Source organism: Myotis yumanensis, unplaced genomic scaffold (assembly GCF_028538775.1).
Source record: "Myotis yumanensis isolate MYYU_CA2020_CCGP unplaced genomic scaffold, mMyoYum1.0.hap1 SCAF_5, whole genome shotgun sequence".
NCBI lineage: Eukaryota > Metazoa > Chordata > Mammalia > Chiroptera > Vespertilionidae > Myotis > Myotis yumanensis.
Window position 1 is genome coordinate 79097676 of NW_027223756.1, and position 22942 is coordinate 79120617.

At 45.5% G+C, this 22942-nt stretch overlaps 1 protein-coding gene and 1 non-coding gene across 3 annotated transcripts in view; both read left to right on the forward strand.

Annotated features, from left to right (window-relative positions):
- The first annotated feature begins 1749 nt into the window (after nucleotides 1-1749).
- On the forward strand, nucleotides 1750-1853 carry LOC139011823 (U6 spliceosomal RNA). Its single transcript, XR_011471656.1, has one exon. It is a non-coding gene; the product is annotated as a U6 spliceosomal RNA (small nuclear RNA).
- An 822-nt stretch (nucleotides 1854-2675) lies between these two features.
- CHAF1A (chromatin assembly factor 1 subunit A) overlaps nucleotides 2676-22942 on the forward strand; it is a 34342-nt gene continuing 14075 nt past the window's right edge. The window contains exons 1-8 of one of the 2 annotated variants that reach the window (XM_070415843.1): nucleotides 2676-2855; nucleotides 5722-5772; nucleotides 6765-7627; nucleotides 15007-15063; nucleotides 18321-18550; nucleotides 18783-18843; nucleotides 19540-19608; nucleotides 22431-22657. In XM_070415843.1, the coding sequence (XP_070271944.1) occupies nucleotides 2804-2855; nucleotides 5722-5772; nucleotides 6765-7627; nucleotides 15007-15063; nucleotides 18321-18550; nucleotides 18783-18843; nucleotides 19540-19608; nucleotides 22431-22657 (1610 nt within the window). In that variant the 5' untranslated portion in view covers nucleotides 2676-2803. The remainder of the gene's footprint in view (nucleotides 2856-5721; nucleotides 5773-6764; nucleotides 7628-15006; nucleotides 15064-18320; nucleotides 18551-18782; nucleotides 18844-19539; nucleotides 19609-22430; nucleotides 22658-22942) is intronic. The other variant, XM_070415841.1, reaches the window with a different exon arrangement.

Consider the following 22942-nt stretch of genomic DNA (forward strand, 5'->3'; position numbering starts at 1 on the left):
TCCGGCGCCGGCCCGGTCTGAGCACGCGCACGCGCCCGGCCAGCCGGACAGCGCACGCGCACTTCGCCTGTCTCGGGAGCGACCGCTTCTGCCAGCGAGTGGCCCTGGGAGAGTCTAGAGCGGCCAGGGCGGCTGCAGCGACCCCTAGAAGCTGGGAGGTGGTTCTATCTAACGCCTTGGGAAAGGCGCTTAAACCTTTCTGGAGAGGTTGGGAGACTGGGTTTATAAATCTCCAGCTAACTGTTTACTAATCTCAGCTATACCTAATTCCACCGTGCGGATCGTTTAGTCCTTACCATCCTACCCAGAACCCTGCACCGTGTTCATCCAATCAGTTGCCCAAGTCAGACCTCAGGGTGTCGCTTCTATCTCCTTTCCACTATCCCCGCTGTCCTCCGCCCTGACCAAACCATCTCACCAACTTCCGCTCTGTTGTGCCCACCTGCGGGTTCTCCCCTCCAATTTATCCCCTATCAGGAGGCCAGAAAGATGCTTTTGTAACAGGATTCAGATCACGGGTTCCCGGTTTAAAGCTCACCTGCCCTCAGAATACACTCCCAACTTCCTGCTATAGCCTACAAAGCTTGCATAATTTGGCCCCCTCCACCCTCTGATTTCGGGGGCTCTCTTCCTCTTCTGTAGTCCAGGATACCTGTTGCCTGTGGGCCTTTGCTAAAGTTCCTATCTTTCATATTCTTCCCTAATATGTCCCCCCATTGTTTTGTGTATAAAAGAGGAATTTGCTTGGAATATCGCCTCTTCCAGGAAGCCTTCCTGGATTCAACATGCTTATTGATAGTGACTTTTTTTTAAAAACCTCACCTGAGGATATTTCTTTTTCATTGCTTTTCACAGAGAGAGAGAGTGCAAGGGAGGGAGGGTGAGAGAAAGAGAGAGAATATTGATGTGAAAGAGACACTTCGATTGGTTACCTCCTGGGGGCAGGGAGTGAATGCCCAACCCAGGTACATGCCCTTGACCCAGTATCCTACCCGTGACCCTTCCATGCATGGGTGGATGCTCTAACCACTGGACACACTGTCCAGGGCATATTGATAATGACTTAAAATCAGTTCTTATTGATGAAAATGTATTGAGCCCTAGCCAGTTTGGCTCAGTAATTGGAGCACCTGCCTGCTGACTGAAGGGTCCTGGGTTCCATTCCTGTCAAGGGCAGGTACCTCGGTTGCAGGCTGGATCCCCAGCCCCTGTTGGGTGCGTGTGTAAGGTAACCAACTGATGTGTCTCTCTCACATCCATGTTTCTCTCTCTGTCTCTCCCTCTCCCTTCTACTCTCTCTAAAAATCAATGGAAAATATTTTTGTCAATCTTCGGGTGAGGATTAACAAAAATATTTAAATTTAAAACAGAAAATGTATTGAATAAGTTGGAAATTAATAATGAGTCAGAATGAGTAAATGAATCCAAAAAGAGGAACAAGAAAGTGACTAGAGCTAAAGTGCTTGCAGCTCCAGTGCTGAAATCTCTGACAGATTTGGGTAATTTTCTGCAGCAAAAGGTTACTGGAAGTTTCCAAATGCCTAAACAGAAGGTACTGGACTAGATTAGAGGATTGTTTCAGAGTGTGCAAGCTCCAACCTCCCTCCTGAAGATCCTGAAGGGGTTATTATGAATGGTTTGAAAGAACACCCAGGTGATTATGATGGGCAGCCTCAACAGTGACCTACTGGTCTAAATCATTGCATACTGCCAGAATATAATAAGCTATAATTGCTTTTAAAAAAAGTTGTTCTTGCTTCGGCAGCACATATACTAAAATTGGAACGATACAGAGATTAGCATGGCCCCTGCGCAAGGATGACACGCAAATTCTTGAAGCGTTCCATATTAAAAAAAAAAAAAAGTTGTAGGCACTTCTTGTTGGGGTGCCAGTCTAAGATCTGAAAGTTGGGTGGAAATTAGCCAGGAAAAGAGCTGCGGGAAGAGTTTTCTAGGCAAGAAACAGCGTGCGCAAAAACCCTGAGGATTAAACCAGAAACATCTATTTCATTCATTCCCTCTGAATATGTTTAGTGCATATCAAATGCTGCCCAGATTTTATTTTAGTTCATATAAAAAGTAATTTATAATCTTTTAAAAATGTTTTTATTGGTTTTTAGAGAGGAAGTGAGAGGGATAGAGATAGAAAAATGGATGGGATAGGCTGCCTCCTGCATGCCCCCTACTGGGGATCGAGTCCGCAACCCCGGCATGTGCCCTGACTGGGAATTGAACCACCGGGGGGGGGGGCAGTAATTTGCAGACTTTATTGCTGTTGCTATATTCAGCCGATGTCCAAATAGAATAAACTCAAAACTTCAATCTTCACCTAAAATTGCAGTTTCAGGTTGTCACCTGCACCCTACGTAAAACGTTTCGTCATGACGTAAAAGCCTTGGACCTCCCCCTTCCTATGGGCCAGTCCCACGCACTTAGCCAATCACAGTGTCGATCTCTTGGCTTGACACCTCCCACCCCCAATCGCAGAACACCTTCTTCCCACGGGCCGCCCAGAGAAAGCCCGCTTCTCCGCGGGAATATCAGTAGGGGAGCTATGGGAGGAATAGAAGCCACGGATCTCGCGAGGATACTTCCTGCGCTCCTCATTTCCCGAGGCGGGACCTCACGTGACGCCATCTTGTCCAATCGGCGCGCGGGCTGCGGGGGTCGCCGCGGTTCCCGCCAAATACGAGCGCGGCGGCCGCGGCAGCAGCGGCGCGGGCGGGAGGGCGACCAGGAGCCGCCGCCGGAGCGTAGCCCGCGCCTCCGTCGCCCGAGGGGACCTCGAGCCGCTGCCGGGACGATGTTGGAGGAGCCGGAGTGCGGGGCTCCGGGCGCCAGGGGAGCGGCCGCAGGTCGGTTTGGGCCCGCGCGGCGGGGTAGTGGGGGGCGCGGCGAGCGGCCCTTTTGGGCCGATTCAGTGGTTGGGGACAGACGGGCCTCCCGGCCCCAGGCCGCTTCTTTGAGCCTGATGTTCGGCCAGTGGGGTCGTTACAATCCCGAGGAAGGGCCTTGCCATCCAAAGGGCGCTCTCCTTGAGGTTATTGTTGCGGCAGCGACCGTTTACCCCCGTGTTTTTGCGTTAAGTTCACCCCTCCGGGGCCCTCTGCGGTGACGGGTCGTTGTGGCCAGGAGGGGAAACTGAGACCCAGGGAGGCGAAAGAGCCAGCTCTACAGGTGGCGTTTGTGTGCCCTGAGCAAGTTGGACCCTGCAGCCACCCTCTGGCCGGGTGGGGAAACTGAGGCCCGGGGTCACATGGGCTCGGAGACCGTAACAGTTGCTTCTGATGATCAGGGCAGGTCTAGGGAAGGGGCCTGGATGGTGGGGATTGTCAGGAGCTGGGACTCCCGCCTTCTCATCCTGCTGGATATACAAGGTGAAGACCTGTCTTGCTCCACCCAGTGTCTTGGGATGGGGGTTTCTAGTACCTGGCAGGCCCCGGAAACAGGGTGGTGAACCAAAGAAGACTAGCTTGCCCTCTCGCCAGCTTGACTCCTATTTTATCCCCAACTCTTGGCATAATGCTTGGCACATAGTAGGTGCCCGATATGTGTTGGTTGGCTGAATTAAGAATTGTTAGGGACATCAACTAGACTAATTCAGGGTTTCTCAACCTCAGCACTATTGACATTTGGGGCCCTGCTATGCCCTTGAGGGTGTCAAGCGGCATCCCTGGCCTCCACCCATTACATGCCAATAGCGACCCCTCCTCCCCAGTTGTGACAACCAAATGTATCCAAGCATTGCGGGGGGAGGGGGGGCAGAACCAATGCTCTAATTGTTTCCAGATTTGGGGATTTCACACAGTAAAATTCATATAATTAAGTTGGGGGAACTGAGTGTCCTTGACAATCATTTGACTCAGTAAGGTTGTTTAATTAAAAAGCAAAAAGAACATCACCTGCTATGACCATACTATTATAGAAGGAAAGGATATTTTAACACCAAGTAGAATTAGAAGGGTTATATCAGAATAAAGAGCAGTGGTGAGTTTATACTTAAGTGTGTTAGCCTTTGAACAGTCTGGATTCCTGGGTGGGGTCGCTTTTTAGGTTGACCTGAGCTTGTTTCTGGACCCACATCACTTCTGTTCCACTTGCATCAAAGCTAGTGACTCAGGACCACACCAATAAATCCTTGTGATTGTCCTAAAAATAAATTTAAGTGGCTAAAGGCGACGTATTCTTCACTTGGTGTGGGGGAGTGCGAATCCATGTTTTTGGTAACAGAAAACTGGAGAATGGTATTGTCTTGAAATGGGTAGAAAGGAAGTATGAGTCTTCTGGGTACCTTATATTTCAAGCTTGGCAGGAGGGAGGGCAAATTTCATCTATGGACAGCTGAGTTTTTCAGAAAGCTGTGGTTGCTTTTAAAAAGTATTCACTTGTATGTATCTTTTACAAAACGTACATAGATTGCCCAAAATAATCTAGATTTTTCCAAACCAGACCTCCTGGCAGGTATGAGTTTCTAAATTTATATTTAAATATACTTATGGTCATTTTTTGCACCATTTTTAATATTATTAGATGCTTTTCTTGATTTTTTGGGGGGGATGCAGGTAAACTTTTCATTATTATTATTGGTTTTAGAGAGAGGGAGGGATAGAGAGAGAGAGATAAACATCGATGTAAAAGAGAAACATTAATCTGTTGCCTCCCGCACACACTCCAATTGGGGCTCGAACCTGCAACCTGTATATGTGCCTGATTGGGAATGAAACCCACCATCTTTCCGTGTACAGGATGACACTCCAACCAACTGAGCCACACTGGCCAGAGCTTCCTTTATTATTTTTTGACAGTGCTTCAGCTCCTGCCTGGCCAGCTCAAAATGCTTTAAGTTGTATTACCTTCATAAACTCTATTTATTTTTTTAAATATATTTTTATTGATTTCAGAGAGAAGGGAGGAGAGAGAAACACCAGTGATGAGAAATAATCATTGATCAGCTGCCTCCTGCTTGCTCCCTATTGAGGACTGAGACTGAGCAGGCAACCCAAACATGTGCCCTTGACCGGAATCGAACCCCGGACATTTCAGTCTGCAAGGCTGACGCTCTATCCACTGAGCCAAACCAGCGAGGGCCATAAACTCTTATTTTAAAAGAAAATAAACCTTATTCTAATTTTATAGAACTGGTTGGATTGAAGGTGGATGTTTTGAGTTCCTATTAATGGTTACTTGGGTGATACAGTGTTTTATCTCTTCTTCTACTTCTCCTCTTCATTGTTGCAGTTACTCTGTTCATTGGTTTCCCCCTGTGTGCCAGACCTTGAGTTAGGCGCTCCAGGTACAGTGTAGAACAAGTCTCCCTGCCATCCCAGAGCTGGCATTCTGTAGGAGGAGACATGTTAAACAGTGTAAATTTCAGAGCGATTAATGCCACAAGGAAAATAAACCAAGAAGGTGTGACAGTGTACAGGCAGGATTTCTTAACTTATTAACATTTTGGGCCATATAATTAGTCATGGTGGGCCATACTGTGTATTGTAGGACATTCAGCAGTATCCCTCTCTTCTACCCACTAGATGCGAGTGGCAACCTTCCCCCAAGTCATGGCAACCAAAAGTGTCCCTAGACATTACCAGCTCCTCAGGGTGAGGGTGGCAAAGTCACTCCCACTGGGTAACCACTTTGTACATAGTAGGTGCTACTTATGTGTTTACTTTCATTATTTCCAGCATTTAATAACGTATCCTTTGACACTTTTATTCACAGTAATGGATTGCAAAGACAGACCAGCTTTTCCAGTCAAGAAGTTAATACAAGGTAACTTTCTGGGAATGGGTTAATATTTGTTCCTAATTTATATCGTTCATTGTCTCCCCAGTTATAGTTCTTCATTCCCCTTGAGCAGAGGTCCTCTGTAGCAGTAGTATCACAGTTGCTGGCCGGGAGAAAAACAGTTGCACTTTACATTTGGAAGCCTGGGGATGCATTTTATTATACCTGTTTCCCTAGGTTCCCAGGAACAAATCAGAGGTCACTGCCTTTACAGCAGCCTTTCTTTACTTCCCCCCATTGACATTTTGTAATTTTTCAGGGGTGGGGGACTGTCCTGAATATTGTAGAGTTTAGCAGCATCCCTGATCTCTTCCCCCAAGTCGTGACAACCAGACATTGCTAGATGTTCCCTAGAGCAGCGGTCGCCAACCTTTTGGACCTCATGGACCACCAGTGACCCTCGGACCACTGGTTGGCGACCGCTGCCCTAGAGGGCAGAGCTGCCCCAGTTGAACCATTGTTGTACAGGAAGATAAATGTCCCCAAATCCTTTTGTGTAAAAAAAGGAGTGCATTTACACTGAATGAGAGAGAATATTGATGTGAAAGAGACACTTCGATTGGTTGCCTCCTGGGGGCAGGGAGCGAATTCCCAACCCAGGGAAGGCCAAATTAATGGCTGGATTGTATTAAAAGCCATGGTTTCTGGTTTTTAAAATTTGGTATATAGTTTCCTCCTGTAACAATTTGCTTTCTCCTCTGACAACTGATAGCAAGTTTGGTGGTGGTAGGAATTGTGTTTAGGGTAATAGTCTCCTGAGGTTAAAAGATTAGGGGCAAACCATAGGACCCACGGGCATAATTGCTTTATGGACTGTTAAATTATGAAAAGACACACACACACACACACACACACACACACATACCAGGCCCCGCAAGGTTGGGTCATTTTGAGCATATGGAATGTTCAAGTATTGATCAGTTGTCACTCTGCACACTTTCGCTGTATGGATGGTCTCCTTCTGTCTTTTATTTCAGCTCGTCTGCCCTTCAAGCGCCTGAATCTTGCCCCAAAGGAGAAAACCGAGGACGGAGCAGACAGCACAGGAAGTTCTCCCAGTGCTCCTGCACAAAGTCAAGTCCCCGATGTGGAAACCTCTTTGGACAACTTGGAGAACAATTTTCATATGAGTTCTGACATAGATTTTAGACCAAAACTTGTCAATGGGAAGGGTCCCTTAGATAACTTTTTAAAAAGTAGAGTCAAAACCAGTATTGGCGAGACCACAGTCATCATTGATTTGACAGAGGACTCAAGTGACCAACCAGACGACATTTCAGCCTACAATAAACTAAATTCTGCAGCCTGTCCCTCCTTGGAGGAGGCTGTAAATAGGGTCAGAGAAGAAGCTGGAGATGAGGGGGGGCTGCCAAAGGCTAGTCAGAAGGACGAGCTAACATTTTCTGAAGAGACCCTTATAGACATTCCATGCAAAACAGAGGAGGAGGGTGCTGGCTCAGGGGGCACAGAGAGGAGAGGAGACGCACAGGAAGCATCTCAGAGCTGCCCCAAGTTGACAGATGGTCCGAGAACGTGCTCAGAGAAGGACCAGGACAGTTGGAGCGAAGCTGGAGGCATCTTGTTCAAAGGGAAGGTGCCCGTGGTGCTCTTGCAGGATATCCTGGGTATAAAACCTGGAGCCAAGTCTCCAACCATCCCTCTGGACCGGGACACGCCCTCCCGGAGGGAAGTGCTAGAGTCTAGCCACGGAGAAGACTCTGTTCTCAGCCATTCCTCCCTGAGTTCTTCCTCTCCTACCAGCTCACCTGAAGGGCGGTGTGCTTCCGAAAATCAGCACCACAGTCCCAGTACCTTCCCCACCCTCACACCTGTCCGCAGGGTGAGTATCTCCCCAAATTCCAGCATGCTAGTGCTGATGGTGTTTCTAATCCAGCCCCTTTTCATCCTCGGACACGATGCCCCTACGTGGTGGTTAGAGGCTGAGTGAATGGGGCCACTAACTAGGTCTTGTAACTTCTGGTGCAGAATTTTGATCCTTTTCAATATCAAATACCATTAGAGGTATTCAGTGATGAGTACTGTACATTGGGTTGTGTTGGTGGCTGGGTTAATCACCAGTGTGTTGAGGCCATTTTGGTAGCTTTCGTTGTTCACACCTAGTTAGTAGTCTGGTCAATTTAGTCATTTTAGGAAATGATGGCAGTAAGTAGGCAACTGTAACTTCTCAGCTCCCTCCACTCCTTCTTCCTGTTAGAACACAGACTTGTAGGGGTGGTAAAGAGTCAGTCAGTGTTGGTGAAGAGACCCCAAAAAAGCAAGAAGACTATTATGGGGAATTCTATAGAGTTGACTCTAGTCAGCATGGCCACCAATCTCTTTTGTTGTTAATTCTTACCTGTGGATGTTTTTATGTTGATTTTTAGAGAGAGTGAGGGAGAGACAGAGAAACATTGATGTGAGAGAGACACATCGATTAGTTGGCTCTGCTCTCACCCTGACCAGGGCCCAGGATCCAGCCTACAACCGAGGTACATGCCCTTGACTGGAATCTAGCCCGTGACCCTTCAGTCCGTGGGCTGATGCTCTATCCACTGAGCCAAACCAGCTAGGGCATGGCCACCCATCTTAAAAACCTCACTCAAAGCAGCATAAACAAAAGGATTTTTAAGGATCACAGAAGGCTGACTTTGTTACTGGTGTCTGATCAGCACAATGGCAAATGTCACTGTTTTCAACTGTCCTTAAGGTCTTGTAGATAAAACTGATAAAATCAGTTAAGAATCCCAAAGTGTCTAATGATGTTTTGGGTTTTTTGTTTTGTTTTGTGGAACCTTAGTTTGTTCATCTTAGGTTGTTATTGTTGTTTTTAATATATAAAGTTGGATCTGGGGTGGGTTATTTAATCTCTATTTGCTTAATTTGACTCTTAAGCCACCAACCTTGATCACTTTCTGAAATTTGATCTCTAAGGCGGCCATCGCTAACTGGTGGTCCGTGAGGTCTGAAAGGTTGGCAACCGCTGCTCTAAGGAACTCATTTTTCTAGATGATTCCATTTCTTGTTTTTCATCTCCTAAGTATAGGAGAAAATGGCTTCCTCTGTGGGTTCATAAAATATCATCTAAGTTTCTCAGTGTGGTAGATAATGCATTTTTAGTTTTTATTTTATTTTTTTAAAATATATTTCTATTGCCGAAACCGGTTTGGCTCAGTGGATAGAGCGTCGGCTTGCGGACTGAAGGGTCCCAGGTTCGATTCCGGTTAAGGGCATGTACCTGGGTTGCGGGCACATCCCCAGTGGGAGATGTGCAGGAGGCAGCTGATCGATGTTTCTCTCTCATCGATGTTTCTGACTCTCTATCTCTCTCCCTTCCTCTCTGTAAAAAATCAATAAAATATATTAAAAAAAAATATATATATATATATTTCTATTGATTTTAGATGGAGAGAGGGAGGGAGAAACATCGCTATGAGAGAGAAACATCGATTGGTTGCCTCCCGTACTCGCCCTAACCCAGGGATTAAACCTGCAATCTAGGTATGTGCCCTGACCAGAAATCGATCAGGACAGTTGAATCGGCTACATATCAGTGCATAGGATGATGCTCAACCAACTGAGCCACAGAGGCCTGAGCTGTTACTCAGACTCTCAGAATCAGAATTTGAGCCCTTCTTGCTGTCAGCCATATTGTTGGGTCCATCTAGTTGGTTGAAATCCTTTCAGACTGATGGTAATCCTTTATAGAACTACTTTATCATGTGATGTGTCACAGCCAGTTAGCCTGGAGAACAGGACATTACATTTTTCCATTCTTAATAGCTTTATTAAGTTCATGCTCATAGTCAAACCTGAGAATTGGGAAGTCACATAGTTGGTCATTGTCATGAAACAATGTTACTCTGTCCACTGGCCCAAATGGCTCTAAGACAGCTGAGCATGGGAACTAGGTGTGCTCAGTTTAGGAAGTCCTGCATCTGAGATGCTAAGTCTTTTTTTTTATTTTATTTTTATTTTTATTTTTTTTATTAAATCTTTATTGTTCAGATTACATTTGTTCCTCTTCCCCCCCCCCCCCAATAACTCCCCTCCTCCCAGTTCCCGCCTCACCCTCCGCCCTCACTCCCCACCCACTGTCCTCATCCATAGGTGCACGATTTTTGTCCAGTCTCTTCCCGAATCTCCCATTCCATTTCCCCCCCAAGAATAGTCAGTCCATTCCCTTTCTATGTCCCTGATTCATTGTAATCACCAGTTCATTCTGTACATCAGATTATTTATTCACTTGATTCTTAGATTCACTTGTTGATAGATGCATGTTTGTTGTTCACAATTTGTATCTTTACCTTTTTCTTCTTCTTCTTCTTAAAGGATACCTTTCAGCATTTCGTATAAATACTGGTTTAGTGGTGATGAACTCCTTTAGCTTTTCCTTATCTGTGAAGCTCTTTATCTGACCTTCAATTCTGAATGATAGCTTTGCTGGATAAAGTAATCTTGGTTGTATAAAAAAAAAAAGTAATCTTGGTTGTAGGTTCTTGGTATTCAGCACTTTGAATATTTCTTGCCATTCCCTTCTGGCCTGAGAGATGCTAAGTCTTACTTTGAGCAGAGGCTTGGGGTTTTGAAATGCTCTAGAAGGCATTATTATCACAGCTTTGCAAGTCATACACATTGCAAGTGGTAAGGGCTCAGGCTGTCCCAGAGCCTGAGGCAGAAAATTGGGCCATTCCATCACAAGAGTGGAAGTAGAGCCCCCTGATACTGGGTGACACCAAAGGTATGAAAGTGAAATGACTGGATTTCCTGATTTGCTTGTGCCTTTTGTGATTGGTACAGAACTTGAACAGCTTTCCCTGCCTTGGCATTTGAGATTTTCCTGATCCCTGTTACTGTGGGGAACACTTTGTTTTTCTATTTTCCCTTGCCACCTTCTTTCGAGAGTATAGCCAGACACTTGCTGGAAGCTTACAGATTGTTTCATATTACCATGTAATGTGTGGTTTTTACTGCTCTCTGTTAGTCCTGGAGTTGGTACCACTTTGTTTAGGAACTCTAGGCATTCACTGGTCCCCTATTTTGTGTGTTGTTGTTTTGGTTTTATTTTTTGTTTGTTTTCTTGTGGGGAGCTTGTTAAAACGCAGGTCCTGCTGTCCCTTCCCAGGGATCTAGAGACTCTCACTTTGGAAAAGAGTAGTTTATAACACCTTTTATTACTAGCTTAAAGAGCTTTATTTAGCACTAGAGGCCTGGTGCATGAAATTCATGCACGGGCGGGGGGCTCCCCCCAGCCCAGCCTGCACCCTCTCCAATCCGGGTGTACACTCACATCCCTCTCACAATCCTAGACCTCTGGCTCCTAATCGCTCGCCTGCCTGCACGCCCCCAACTGCCCCCCCCAACCCCCGCCGGCCTAGTCACCCCTCACTGTTCCCCCCTGCCAGCCTAATCGCCGCCAATCCCCTCCCCCTGGTTGCCCCACGCAGTCTGCTGTTCAGTCGTTTGGTCGTCCCACACTAACCCCCCCTGCCGACCTGGTTGTAGGCAGCCATTTGGGAGGGTGTGAGGGTCAATTTGGATATTACCTATTTATTATATAGGATAGGATTAGAGCTTTTTACCACTTGTGGTAGAACTATTTCCCAAGTTTGTTTGCAATTAGATGTGCTAATTATTCCACAAATGATAATGTTGATACAGTTGTGTTTCTGGAATCTTTGCCTTGTCTCTACAAATGAGCCCTAGATCACTGGAACTTTTTCACGTATACTTTTAATTTTATAAGTATTAAATTCTCCATGTTTAAAAAGAATTATTAAAACATGACAGTCCCCTTCTTCTCCCCCAGGTTGCCATTATCATCTTCACAGTATCATTTTGTTTTCTTATGTGAGTGTACACTGTAAATTTGTTTCTTTTTCATTGGAGGGTGTCTCATTTTCTGTATTTGGATGGGAAGAGGTATCTTTCTTTAACTGCCTGTGGTGTGGATATACTGCACTTTACAAAGTCAGCCTGATGATGGATATTTCTTTTCTTTTCTTTTATTTTATTTTATTGATTTTTTACAGACAGGAAGGGAGAGGGATAGAGAGCCAGAAACATCAATGAGAGAGAAACATTGATCAGCTGCCTCCTGCACGCCCCCCACTGGGGATGTGCCTGCAACCAAGGTACATGCCCTTGACCAGAATCGAACCCGGGACCCTTAAGTCCGCGGGCCGACGCTCTATCCACTGAGCCAAACCGGTTCTGGCGATGATGGATATTTCTGTTGTCTCTAATTCTCTGCCTGTGCAGAATGGTAATTGTGATGATCCTCCTTCTGCATGGATCCTGGGGCTGTTCAGTAGGTTTGTGGGCTCCCATTGAATAATTTTTCTCCACTTACACTCAAATATGGCTGGACCAATTTGGGTTGTGTTGTTTCCCCTCTGCCTTCTGTGTTAAATTTTCAGCCATTCTGCTGAGCCCTCTTTACCTCATTCACTGCTTATCTGCTCTGAGCTTGGATATTCGATCTTCTTATGTATAAGGAGAGCAGAATAAACAGGATTCTCATGAATAAAATGTAGAAATTTTAATTCACAAGCATGGTTAAATCTACTTTCACTGGAGGTAGTTGGTGTATGTTTCAGCCTCCTTCTGAGATCCTGGGTTTTATTTTTGGCAGTTATGTTCCAGAGAGATAAAACATGTGGCCCATGATTTTGAGAGAGAGTTCTATAAATACTTATGCCATGTGTCACAAAGATAAAATTATATTAGACCAATAAGGTCCTCCCAGTTGTCTAGTAAAGATACTGGTTTTATATTAAATCATAATTGCTGAGGTTGTTGCATGTCATTACAGTGGCTCCTGATATTCATATTAATTCTAGTATTCCTGGACTCACAGCAAAGGGAAAGCAATGTAAAAGGCACTAGATTCTGCAGCTGAAATTCCACAAGTATGGGCAAAGATTCCAGTAACACAACTGTATCAACATTATCATTTGTGGACTAAGTGTGTTCCACCACCCATCACCACTCCCAAATACTCATATGTGAGTCTGGCAATCACATCCATTATAATCTTTGAACACAAAATAAAGGACAATGACAGAGAAATATAGCAACTTACAAATTCTGCTGTTAAATCCTTTACTGTGGGGGTGAAGCCCACAGACTTGGCAGCTGAAGTGGATTCTAAAGGGGCAGGTGCTTTTTCTTAAGCCCTTGGTAGGCTTTGGTAACTGGCATTTCAGTTGGCACATGCTCACCTGGGCATAGTCTCTGTGGCATTTGAGCTCAGCCTTTTCCTATAGGAAGGCTGAGTTCAGAAAGAACTTGGTATGACAAGAAGGATGCCTTCTTAGTCTATTAATCTGTAAGTTTTATTCTGTCAGAGGTCTTAGTCGAGGCTGAGGCTTCCCTAGATAGAGAAATCACGGTTATATAGTTTTGTCAATATGTCAGGCTATCTTAAGATAAATGGACCTTTGGTTTTCCAGCTCCACTTCAGTCTTAGGTTTTGGCTGCCTGTCCAAGTCTGAACTCTGTCCCCACTGCTCTTCAACCTAATGGTTTGGTTGTTAGCACTCCCTGCTCTGCAGAGAGCTTAGGCCAATAGTCTGAACTGTTCGTATATTTTTTTTTTACAATATGTTTTTATTGATTTTTAGAGAGAGAGGAAGGGAGAGGGATAGAGATTAAAAAAAAAAAAAGTCAGTTGGTTGCCTCCTGCATGCACCCCTACTGAGGATTGAGCCCTCAACCCAGGCATGTGCCCTGACTGGGACACGACCTCTTGGTTCCTGGGTCAATGGTCAGCCACTAAGCCATGCCAGCCAGGTATGTTCATATTTTAATCCGAGACCATTTGGCCAGCATGGTGCATGAATCCAACCATGTGTCTTAAGAAGTCCTTGTCACCACTCTCAGTTTGAAGCAGGGTGATAGAAAAAGTTATGCTCTAGAATATATATTTTTTATTGATTTCAGAGAGGGAGAGATATAAACATCAGTGATGAGAGAAAATCATTGATTGGCTGCTTCCTGCAGTCCTCCTACTGGGGATTGAGCCCACAACCCAGGCATGACCTCCTGGTTCATAGGTCCATGCTCAACCACTGAGCCACATTGGTCAAACTAGAACAGTGATGGTGAACCTTTTGAGCTCAGCGTGTCAGCATTTTGAAAAACCCTAACTTAACTCTGGTGCCATGTCACATATAGAAATTGTTTGATATTTGCAACCATAGTAAAACAAAGACTTATATTTTTGATATTTATTTTATATATTTAAATGCCATTTAACAAAGAAAAATCAACCAAAAAAATGAGTTCACATGTCACCTCTGACACACATGTCATAGGTTCACCATCACTGGACTAGAACATAGGGATTCTTTTTTTTTTTTTTGATATATTTTATTGATTTTTCACAGAGTGGAAGGGAGAGAGACAGAAAGCCAGAAACATTGATGAGAGAGAAATATCGACCAGCTGCCCCCCGCACATCTCCCACTGGGGATGTGCCCACAACCCAGGCACACGCCCCTGACCGGAATCGAACCCAGGACCCTTCAGTCCGCAGGCCGACGCTCTATCCACTGAGCCAAACCGGTTTCGGCGAACATAGGGATTCTTGATCAGATTGCCTCCTCTGGCAAGTTGACCTTTTTTCTTGAGCATTCACTCTGCATTCTAAAAACAGAACTGCACCAGGCAGAGAGAACAGATTGGTGGCCCACAGGAATCTAGCCTGTAAACATGTTTTATTTGATTCACGTAGTGTTCCTTTTTAGACAAAATTTACATAAAATTGACAATTCTCTCTCGTAAATTACCTGTAAGAGCTCTATCCTCTTTGGACAGGGTATGTCCTCTCTAGTTAGCTGCAAATCATGCCACTCCCTGTCATCCACATTGCTTTTATTCTCAAGCTTGCCTTGTTTTTCTTGTGTTTGCCCCCCTCTCCTGCCCCCCGCAAACCTGTCATTCATTTGTGTCATCTGCCTCTCCCATCTTACCTCTCATCCCTAGATGCACATATGTGTACTTCACTGCAGTTTATGACCCCACTAAGATATTTTGGTTCTGTATGGTGAAAACTGGTCACCTGGAAATGTTTTCATTTTTCTTGTTTTGCAAATAAGTCCTTAATAGTGTGGGTCACTTGTTCCCTATTTCCCTCTCCCCAAAGAACTGTGTAATGTGTTAAATGTGTTAAAGTGACCAAAACAGTCCACATTTAAAGATAAATGTCTTTCATTTCAGATAACTAAGAAATTGGTCAAAGGTTCTGTCGAGAAGAACAAGATGAGACTACAAAGAGTAAGACTTTTTCCCTGAAATAGAAAATTAACCTGCTGTGATTTTTGCATTAAATATAAGCTAAGCCCTTTGCCTTCCATCAGCCCAATTATTACCTCTCCTGGCTTATCCTGACCCTTGTAACTCTTGCTTCATTTTACATATTGGCTTGGTAGACTGAATCATTTTTAGCTTTGCTGATGCTTAAGGCTTTGCATGTAGCCTTTTCTAAGGTTTTATTATTATTACTAGAGGCTCGGTGCACGAAATTCGTCCACAGGGGGTGGGTGTCCCTCTGCCCAGCCTGCACCCTCTCTAATCTGGGACCCCTCGAAGGATGTCCAGCTGGGATCGGGCCTAAATGGGGAGTCGGACATCCCTCTCACAATCTAGGACTGCTGGCTCCCAACTGCTCACCTGCCTGCCTGCCTGCCTGCCTGCCTGCCTGCCTGATAGCCCCTAACTGCTTCTGCCTGCCAGCCTGATCACCCCCTAACCACTCCCCTGCTAGCCTGATCGACACCTAACTGCTCCCCTGCCAGCCCAATTGCCCCCAACGGCCCTCCCCTGCAGGCCCAGTCACCCCTAACTGCCCTCCCTTGCCAACCTGGTTGCCCCTAACTGCCCTCCCCTGCAGGCCTGGTCGCCCCCAACTGTCCTCCCCTGCAGGCCTGGTTCCCTCCAACTGCCCTCCCCTGCAGGCCTGGTTCCCTCCAACTGCCCTCCCCTGCAGGGCTGGTACCCCCAACTGCCCTCCTCCGCTAGCCATCTTGTGTCCACGTAGGGGTGGCCATCTTGTGTGTTGGAATGATGGTCAATTTGCATATTACTCTTTTATTAGATAGGATAATAATAATTGTGTATCCTATTATAACTTAAAATAGTCTTCACAAGAACCTAGTCCCTTTCCTTGCATCCCAGCTCCTACAAATAGATTTAGGTTCCATTGCTTCCCCTACACTTGGTGGGTGATTACTACTTAGTGATCCACTTCTGAGTCATGGATTCTGTTATCTGGGGCGCTCCACATTTCACACACATCGGTGCAGGGGCCTTCTTTCTTATTGCCATGAAGAACGGAGGAGGCCACTGAGTTTCTCCCTCCCATGCCAGCTCACAGAATGGGCACTGATTAGTGACATTTGGCTGTCTGCTCACCAGGTGCTTTGTGTGCTGTCCATCTTATGGCTGTGTTCGATTTTTGTAGGTCCAATTTTGATGGCTTCTTTAGAGTGTATCTCATTCTCCATTGGGATACCAGAGAAGGCCACATGTGGGTGGGAGTGGAGATGGGACTCAAATATGGCTAAAGAGACCTGATTTATCTGAGTGACCTGTGACTTACAGAGCCCTCTGTCTTCTTACAGAGCAGAGTAGAGCTGCTAGACTCATTATTAGATCCAGACCAGGCACCTTTTTAAGTATACTATGTGTCAGGTGAAGGTGCTGCAGATACTCTGTGAGAATTGAACATTCAAACATCTCTAACTGCCTTCGTGGCTTTTTTTTTAATTGTTACTTTATTGTTGAAAGTCATATAGATATCCCGTGGCTTTTATTAAAGCAACCAAAGGGTTATCAGGACAGAAGGTAGAATATTCTCTAGAGACAAGGCATAATCATACACCCAGACTGACAGAGGAGCTGTCAGGCTCCTCACCTTGGGAAGACCATCTTTGGTGGTAATGTAATGGTCCTTAAAAGTTACCCTGTGCTGTGTTAGAAGCCAACTGCTCTTCTGGTCATGAATTCAAGATTCTTTAATAACTCAGTGCCTCGAGCCGCATGCCAGTTCTTTGGAATGAGGGACTGATGTGCTAAAACAAGGCATTACTGCTTTAACAAGTATCAAAGACATTAGCTACTTTCTCCTTAGTAATACAAATTACTCGTCCTTCACATCTACCTTTCTTTTCAGATCCTGAGATATTGTTTTAAAGATTAAAAATAATACTTTTTTCTTTGCTTTTATTTTTTATGATTATCATCTATTCTCAACTGTTTTAAGACTTTACCCATTAGGTTCCCTATCCTTGCCTCATCCAATCTTCCATTTTAAAGAAAATAAAATAAACCCTGTCATCTGGTATGAATTTGGGGGTATGGAAAGAAAAATGCTTTTGTGCCTGGCCTGTGTAGCCAAATGGTTGAACCTTGACATATGTACCAGGAGGTCACGGTTCAATTCCCGTAAGGGCACATGCCTGGGTTGTGGGCTTGATTCCCATTGGGGGGCATGCAAGAGGCAGCCAATCAAAGATTCTCTCTCATCATTGATGTTTCTATTTCTCCCTTTCTCTTCCTCTCTGAAATCAATAAAAATATTTAAATAAAATACTTTATTTTTGAGGGTATGTATTTTTTTAAAATATATTTTTATTGATTTCAGAGAGGAAGGGAAAGGGAGAGAGAGATAGAAACATCAATGATGAGAGAAAATCATTGATTGACACGCCTTCCACTGGGAATTGAACCCAGGACCCTTCAGTCCATAGGCCGACGCTCTTATTTACTGAGCCAAACTGGCTAGGACAAGAAACTATTTTAAATGAATCTTATTTTGAATGGCCCACAAGGTCCTGTGACAATAGCTAATTCTCACAACAGAAGGAAATGTGATGGAAAAATCACTTCCATGTACGGATGTTAACCATCAAGCTTCTTCTAGAGCTGGTTCCTTCATCCCCCCCCCCCCCCCTTTTTTAAAATTCTTTATTGATTTCAGAGCAGAAGAGAGGTGGGGAGTTATAGAAATATCAATTATGGCCCTAGATGGTTTGGCTCTGAATAGAGCACCGGCCTTCGGACTGAAGGGTCTCGGGTTCAATTCTGGTCAAGGGCATGTATCTCGGTTGTAGGCTTCTCCTCGGCCCAGGCCCTGGTCAGGGAGTGTGCAGGAGGCAACCAATCGATGTGTTTCTCTCACATCGATATTCCTCTCTGTTCCCTCTCTCTTTCACTCTCTAAAAATCAGTAGAAAAATATCCTAAGGTGAGGATTAAAAAAAAAGAAAGAAAGAAACATCAGTGATAAGAATCATTGATTGGCTGCCTCCTGCACATCCCACACTGGGGATCAAGCCCACAACATGGGCATGTGCCCTTGACAGAGAATCGAACCGCTACCTCCTGGTTCATAGGTCGACACTCAACCACTAAGCCACGCCAGCTGGGCCATTCTTTCCCTTTCTGTTTGAACATATAGTCCCCATGATGCTGACCTGACCCTTCCCGGGAGGTCTGCAGGGACACAGCTGTCCACTTGTCTCTTAACTGTAGGATAAGGAGCGTTTGGGCAAGCAGCTGAAGTTACAGGCCGAAAAAGAGGAAAAGGAGAAGCTAAAAGAGGAGGCCAAGCGTGCCAAGGAAGAAGCCAGGAGGAGGAGAGAGGAAGAGAAAGAGCTGAAGGAGAAGGAGAGGCGCGAAAAAAGGGAGAAGGAAGAAAAGGAGAAGGCGGAGAAGCAGCGACTCAAGGAGGAGCGGCGTAAGGAGCGGCAGGAGGCCCTGGAGTGAGTGTCCTCCCAGGGCGGCCTGAGCATTCAAGGGCCAGGCTGCTGCCCCTTCCCTCCCTTTCTATATCTTCCCTGAGGAAGGGATACAAAAAGCCTCTGCCCTGGAACCTCTGTCTTCCAGGGACACTGTGCAGACCCTAACTGACCTGTGGGTTCTTGTCCAGGAACGCAGGCTTTGTTTGTGTGCTTGGGGCACTGGTTGGCTAAAACTGAATTTCATGTCCCATAGAGCTAAGCTGGAGGAGAAGAGGAAAAAGGAAGAGGAGAAACGGCTGAGAGAGGAAGAAAAGGTAGGCATCCTCCCCCAGAACCTCCATGTTCTATTCTTTTTGAGAAATGGATCCTGAAATCCTCATAAGCAGGGTTTTTGCCTATTGCTGCCCAGTGTTCCATAGGTCATGAGAAGCCCAGTGGCCCCACAGGGACTGGCATGTGTGTGTACATATGTTTCTGTTGATTGTGGTCATGCTGGCCTATAACATGCCTGCTGGCTGGACACCCAGGCCCTTCTGTCTACAAGAGCACCTCTGACACTTTGAGATTGCTTGGTACCCAGTTGAGGGTTGATGGGTTTTGAAAGCTATCATCAAAGTAATGCTTTCAACTTAAAAATGTTCAGGGTTTGCCCTGGCTGGTATAACTAAGCAGTTAGAGCATCGGCCTGAGCACCAAAGGGTTGTGGGTTCATTTCCTAGTCAAGGGCACATAACTGGGTTGCAGGTTAGATATCTGGCTCCAGTTGGGGGGCATATAGGAGGCACCCAATCAATGTGTCTCTCACATCAGTGTTTCTCCCTCTCCGTGTCCCTCTCTGTCTCCCTCTCGTCCCCTCCTCCCCCTCCCTTCTACACTCTAAAAAGCAATGGAAAAAAATATCCTCTGGTGAGGATTTAAAAAAAACCCACAAGGTTGGGGTTTAGTTCTAGGGGACTTTGCGTTTTTGAAAACACACCATTTTTATTTCTTCATCTTCTATTATATTGCAGCGCATTAAAGCAGAGAAAGCCGAAATCACGAGGTTCTTCCAGAAACCAAAGACTCCACAGACCCCCAAGGTGAGCAGCAGCTTTATTTAGCCTTGCTTTTCATCTCTGTCAGGCTCTTCCTTTGGAAAAATAAAAAGCTGTTTTCTGAGCAGAGGGGCCTCCGCTTGCACAGGGAGCTTCTATTTCTGGTAGGGCCTGGAGATTCTCGTATGTCCTTGAAAAAGCAAAAAGTGGCACATTTGCTAATAAGACTGTCGCATGTTTAGGGATCGCTTCATGAAAAATCTTGTGTGAGTCACTCTATGGGGCAGGTTAAGAGAAGACCTAGTCCTTACCCTCTGGACTTTATGCACAAGATGGGAAGCAAGGTTAAGCATAAGACAAGAGCCCAGCCCTGACTGGTTTGGCTCAGTAGATAGAGCATCGGCCTGCGGACTGGAGGGTCCCAGGTTCGATTCCGGTCAAGGGCATGTACCTTGGTTGCGGGCACATCCCCAGTAGGGAATGAGCAGGAGGCAGCTGATGGATTTTTCTCTCTCGTTGATGTTTCTAACTCTATCCCTCTCCCTTCCTCTCTGTAAAAAAATAAAATATTTTTAAAAAAAGAAAAAAGATAAGAGCCCAGAGTTCTGTTTCTCCAGTCTGGCATCCAGTCACCCTCTGAAGTAGCTGCTTGTGCAGACCCCAGGTCCTCCCCCCTTCTCTTCTCCCTCCATGCTCCAGAAGTAACCCATCTTCCCCGATGCAAGTGTCCTTCCAGATCTTCCTTCATTTAGATCCCCTTGTATATTTGTGCATTTGTATACACATACATTAGGATCACTGAATATGTGATGTACTGCATTGTTTGCATAGCTATAACTTGGATTTTTGCCAGGTCGGCACATTTGGGTCTACTTCAGTTTTTTTTGTTGCTACATAATGTTTCATAATGTGGATGGTATCACAGTATATAGATCTATTCAACTATTGATCCCCATCAATGGTGCTGTGAATGTCACTCACCTGTCTCTGCTCAGGTGCCTTCCTTTTTATTGCTATGAGAGACAAAGGAAAGGAGAAGGGACACAGAGAGAGAAACATTGATTGGCTGCCTCCTGTACGTACCCAACAGGTGATCGAACCCGCAACCTGGGTATGTGCTCTGACCGGCAATTGAACCGGCAATGTAATGGCGCCCAAACAATTGAGCCACACTGGCCAGGACATGACCTTTTTTTGAACTTAACCAACCTGATAGGTAAAAAAAATTGATATATTTTTTTTACTTTATATTTTTCCATGACGGCTAGTGTAGTTGAACATCTTTTTTAATTTTTTTGCCATTGTATTTCTTTATAGGTTTGGCTTTTTATGTTGATCTTTAGGCGTTATTTATATAGCCAGGATTTTTATCCTTGGTGATATACACCACAAATACATTCAACCTGTTAACTTGCCTTTTAACTTGTTGTAATTTTTTGTTTTAATGTCAACATTTTTATTTTATGGCAGTTGGCTTTTGGTTGGAAAGCTTTAGCTACCCTGTGGTTGTAGATGCATTCGAATTTTTTTTCCAGGTTTTGTTTTAATTATTTTACTTGGGTGTTTTTGTTTTGTTGTTTTTTGTGTTCGTTTGTTTGTTTTGTTATGTCTAGTTCCTTATCCTAGCTGGAATTCTCTATGCCTGCGGTGTGGGGCATGGCAGGTTTTCCCATATGGATGCCCAGTGCTCCTAGTACCTGCTCATTAGTGAGAATAGTCAGCTGGTTCTTGTCCTCAGGTGCATGTTGGCATCACCAGGGAGCTTTAAAGAACACTGGGCTTGGGTCCCATCCCAGAGAACAGGGGCCTGCTGTGGGCATCAGGATTTCTGACAGTCCCCAGATGATCCTGTGTGGAGCCATGATGAGGCCACTGGCTTCAGTTGTTCTTTCCTTGCTGAGGTGAAACATTGGCTATCTTATGTTGAACTTAGATGTCAGCTGTCCTTCTGACTTCCCATGCCCTCGTGTGCTGCCAGCTTTGGGTTCCACTGACACAGACATTGAAGATGCTGAAGGAGCCGGCCAGCATGGCTCAGTGGTTGAACGTTGACCTATGAACCAGGAGGTCACGGTTCGATTCACGGTCATGACATATGCCTAGGTTGTAGGCTCGATCCCCAGTGTGGGTTGTGCAGGAGGCAACCAATCAATGATTCTCTCTCATCATTGATAGCCAATCAATGATTCTCTCTCATCATTGATGTTTCTATTTCTCTAGCCCTCTCCCTTCCTCTCTGAAATCAATAAAAATATATTTTTTAAAAAAAGATGCAGAAGGAGCCTGAGCAGGGAAATCAAACTTCTCAGAATTTACAGTGTGTGGTTCTTAGGACACACACACCAGTGTTTCAGGTTCATGTCAGCCTTCAGTGTTGAAATTGGCCCTGTGTTGATGGTCACCTTGTATCATAATGGTTGTGGCTCTTGGTAAGCTGGTCACTCTCCAGGTCTTGGTTTCCTCACCTAGGAGCTCAGGTCTTATCTTTTTTTTTTTTTTTTTTTAAAGAAAAGATTTATTGAGTATAATTTACAGTAAAATTTGCCATTTCCAGGAGTACTGTTGAATGAGTACTCATTGTATAAAGCCACACAACCAGTGCAATATCAAGATCTGCAGTGTTTCCATTATTCCTGATGGCTCCCTCATAGACAGTCTCCTCCTTCCCCCACCAGCCCCTGGCCACCACTACTCTGCCCCTGGAATTTTGCCTGTTCCAGAAACCTGTGTTAATGTCATCACACAGTATCTCTTCTTTGACTTGCCCACCTCAATGGATCTGAAATGCAACGTGCTGTGGCTCACCCATGCCTCTGCTGATGGCGTCCATCACCCAGGTGTGCCATCCCGTCTCATTTCCATTTCAGACGCTGGCCGGCTCCTGTGGGAAGTTTGCCCCTTTTGAAATTAAAGAGAACATGGTCCTCGCCCCTCTTTGTCGGACCACCTTTGACCAAGACCTCTGTGATCAGTTAGACCAGCTCCTGCAGCAACAGAATGGCGACTTCTCCTTCCTAAAAGATCTAAAAGGCCGGCGGCCCCTCAGGTCTGGACCCACCGTGGTTTCTAACCGGAATGCGGACATTTTTAACAGGTTAGTGCCTGAGAAAACCGTCCTGTGCTCGTTGGTGAAGTCAGAGCACAGCTGGCTGAGCTCTAGATTCTGGTTCACTGCTGACCCATTGTGGCCTGGGCCAGTCGTCTCCCTTCCAGGTCTCAGACCCTAGTTTCAGTGCTTTGTCTCATCTCTGTCCTGGCTTCCTGTGAGCCTCCAAAATCTCGGGTGTCCTTTTGGAGTGCAGACTGCCTATCCCGGTGTTCCAGTCTCTCCTGGGAGGGATCCGTTTGCATACTGGCCTCCCTGGAGGGGTGTTTCCCT